This window comes from Notolepis coatsorum, assembly GCF_963971535.1.
Source record: "Notolepis coatsorum genome assembly, chromosome: 4".
Lineage (NCBI taxonomy): Eukaryota > Metazoa > Chordata > Actinopteri > Aulopiformes > Paralepididae > Notolepis > Notolepis coatsorum.
Window position 1 is genome coordinate 51,480,012 of NC_140168.1, and position 2,410 is coordinate 51,482,421.

Here is a 2,410-nt window from a genome sequence, read left to right on the forward strand (position 1 = left end):
TGGACATGTGTGGAATTTACTCGGCGTTACTCAGACACTCAAAAAGAGTGAGATTACTCCTAAGAGTACAGAGTAAAGCATGAAAAACAACAACAAATGATGTTGTCCTTTGGTTCGCAAACACAGAGAGGGAAAGTGTCCATGAAAAAGCTGAGTCACTGGGGGCATAGAAGGATTGATGGTTCATAAAAGCAATGACATAATTGCTGTGCGTTGTTAATGTAAATTGTGTATGGTGGGTGGGTTGGTTATACAGGCTTCTACATGATTGATTACATATTTAAGTACATTTACTGTGTTCTAGAGACTCCAGAATTCAATATCATCTGTATCGCACATTATGTTTCAGTAGATGTTGGAACATTAGACATTACTGTGTGGTGGGACATGACTGTTTTATTCATTCTGTGACTTTTATTCATTATCGGTAAAATTTACGGCAACACTGCAATAATGTCCTCTCTGATCCCGTCGTATCAATCAAACATTTCATACAAATTCCGCCGGGGGAAAAAACTAAATATAAAAAGAACAAACCAACTGCCATCTCTGACAAACAACATGCAGACTCGGAGATAACAGCAAACACATGCTCAGAGAGAGAGAGAGTCTGAGAACCTAATCCAGAAAACAAACTAGTTATCTAGAGGAGGAGCCACAAACAAACACCACCCTCGGCTCGAGACCACACACCCGCGGAAACACAAACATCTCAATAAATACACTCCACAAAAGACCACTTCAAAGGACACTGACCCGGTCACATGAACAGACATTGTAGACACAGCGTATATCAAACCGCACTATTAGCGGGCCCTTTTCCCTACAGCCAAATTTCAGTCAGGGTTGGGGGTGTGGAGTCAGTCTTGCACTGGTCCTGTAAGGGCCGTGATACACAATACAGGGACCATGTTTCAAGGAAATGTATTCACCCAATTTCACCAACAACTGTCACCACCGGTATCATCTCATAGCACTTTCGTTCCTCGTAGCCCATTACAGTATATTGTTTGCGTAGCTTTCAACCCCTGTTGAAGACAAACGTCACACATGTCCTCATCAGCGCATTGTCACCATACAGCAACAGCGTTTGATCCATCCCACCCTTACCTTCTGCAGCCACTGGGTGTAGTTCTCCATCACATGCTCCAGCTGCTGGATCTTCTGCATGGAGAAGTCCTGCTCCGGTGGCGGGGCGTCCCTCTGGAGAGCGTTGGCGTTGTACTGGGCTTTGGCCTCCTTGCAGGACCCTCCTCCATTCACGTCTCCCTCAGGTAGGATGAACGTGTAGGTGCACTGGCCGTGTTGGACCTTATGGTAACGTCTATTACTACCATTATTACTACTACTGCTGCTGCTGCTTCCACTACTGCTACCACCACTACCACTACTACCACCACTACCACTACTGCCACTACTACTACTACTGCCACTGCTGCTGCTGCTATCCACGCTGGCCACCTGTGCTGCCCTGTCCCGCGTCGCTGGCACTGCTAACGGTCTCCGTCCCTCTCCTCTGCTCCCCTCCGCCGCTGCTCACCACCACCAGGACGGCTGCCAATGACAGCAAGTGGCAGGCGAACGTATGCCACAACATCATACCAGCCTTGAGGGGGGTGGGGGTGGGGGGTGGGGGAGAGTTGAAAGATATAAAAGTCCTTGTCCTTTGCTTGAGGGACCGCGTCTCCCTTGTAGTCGGCTTGGTAGTTTGAGACCCCCGGGTTGTTGTTTCACTCGGCTCGGAGGCAGGATCAGAGAAAGCGGTGAGGAACACCGTTGACATGGGGACGTGTGTGTCGTCCATCCTCGTGCCAGACCTCCCGAAGGGGAAACCTCTGCAGGGCATTGCCACTTTTCTTCTCTCTAACTCCAGTCTCTCTCTCTCTCTCTCTCTCTCTTCTCTCTCTCTCTCTCCTCTCTCTCTCTCTCTCTCTCTCTCTCTTCTCTCTCTTCTCTCTCTCTCACTCTCTCTCTCTCTCTCTCTCTCTCTCTCTCTCTTCTCTCTCTCTCATCTTCTCTCTCTCTCTCTCTCTCACAACACACGCAACACACAAATACACAGCACATAGTCACGTACACACCCAACGTGTGCTGTGGTTTCCAGATATCCTGTGTGTTCCTCCTCCAGAAGTCCTTTAAAATTGTCCGGTCGTCCTGCAGTGAAAGCCTGTCCACACGTGTTGCTTCTTGACAGCTCGGCTGTAGATCTCGGAGGTGACCCCCAGCAACCGGTATAGATATATATATATACTGTATGTCACAAGAGGACTCAGGTGGAGTGACTGTATTGTTCTCCTGTCAGTCTGTGTATTAAATATCAGTGTGAGTGCAAGTGGATAGTGTCGTCACACCTCCCCTGGTCTCTCTCTCTCTCTCTCTCTCTCTCTCTTCTCTCTCTCTCTCCTCTCTC

At 48.5% G+C, this 2,410-nt stretch overlaps 1 protein-coding gene across 1 annotated transcript in view; it reads right to left on the bottom strand.

The window, feature by feature from the left end:
• Nucleotides 1–1,872, bottom strand: part of angpt1 (angiopoietin 1) — a 132,668-nt gene extending 130,796 nt beyond the window's left edge. The window contains 2 exon segments of the mRNA XM_084312941.1: nt 1,111–1,455; nt 1,457–1,872. Of these exon segments, the coding sequence (XP_084169067.1) occupies nt 1,111–1,455; nt 1,457–1,846 (735 nt within the window). The 5' untranslated portion in view covers nt 1,847–1,872.
• Between the last annotated feature and the right edge of the window lie 538 nt (nt 1,873–2,410).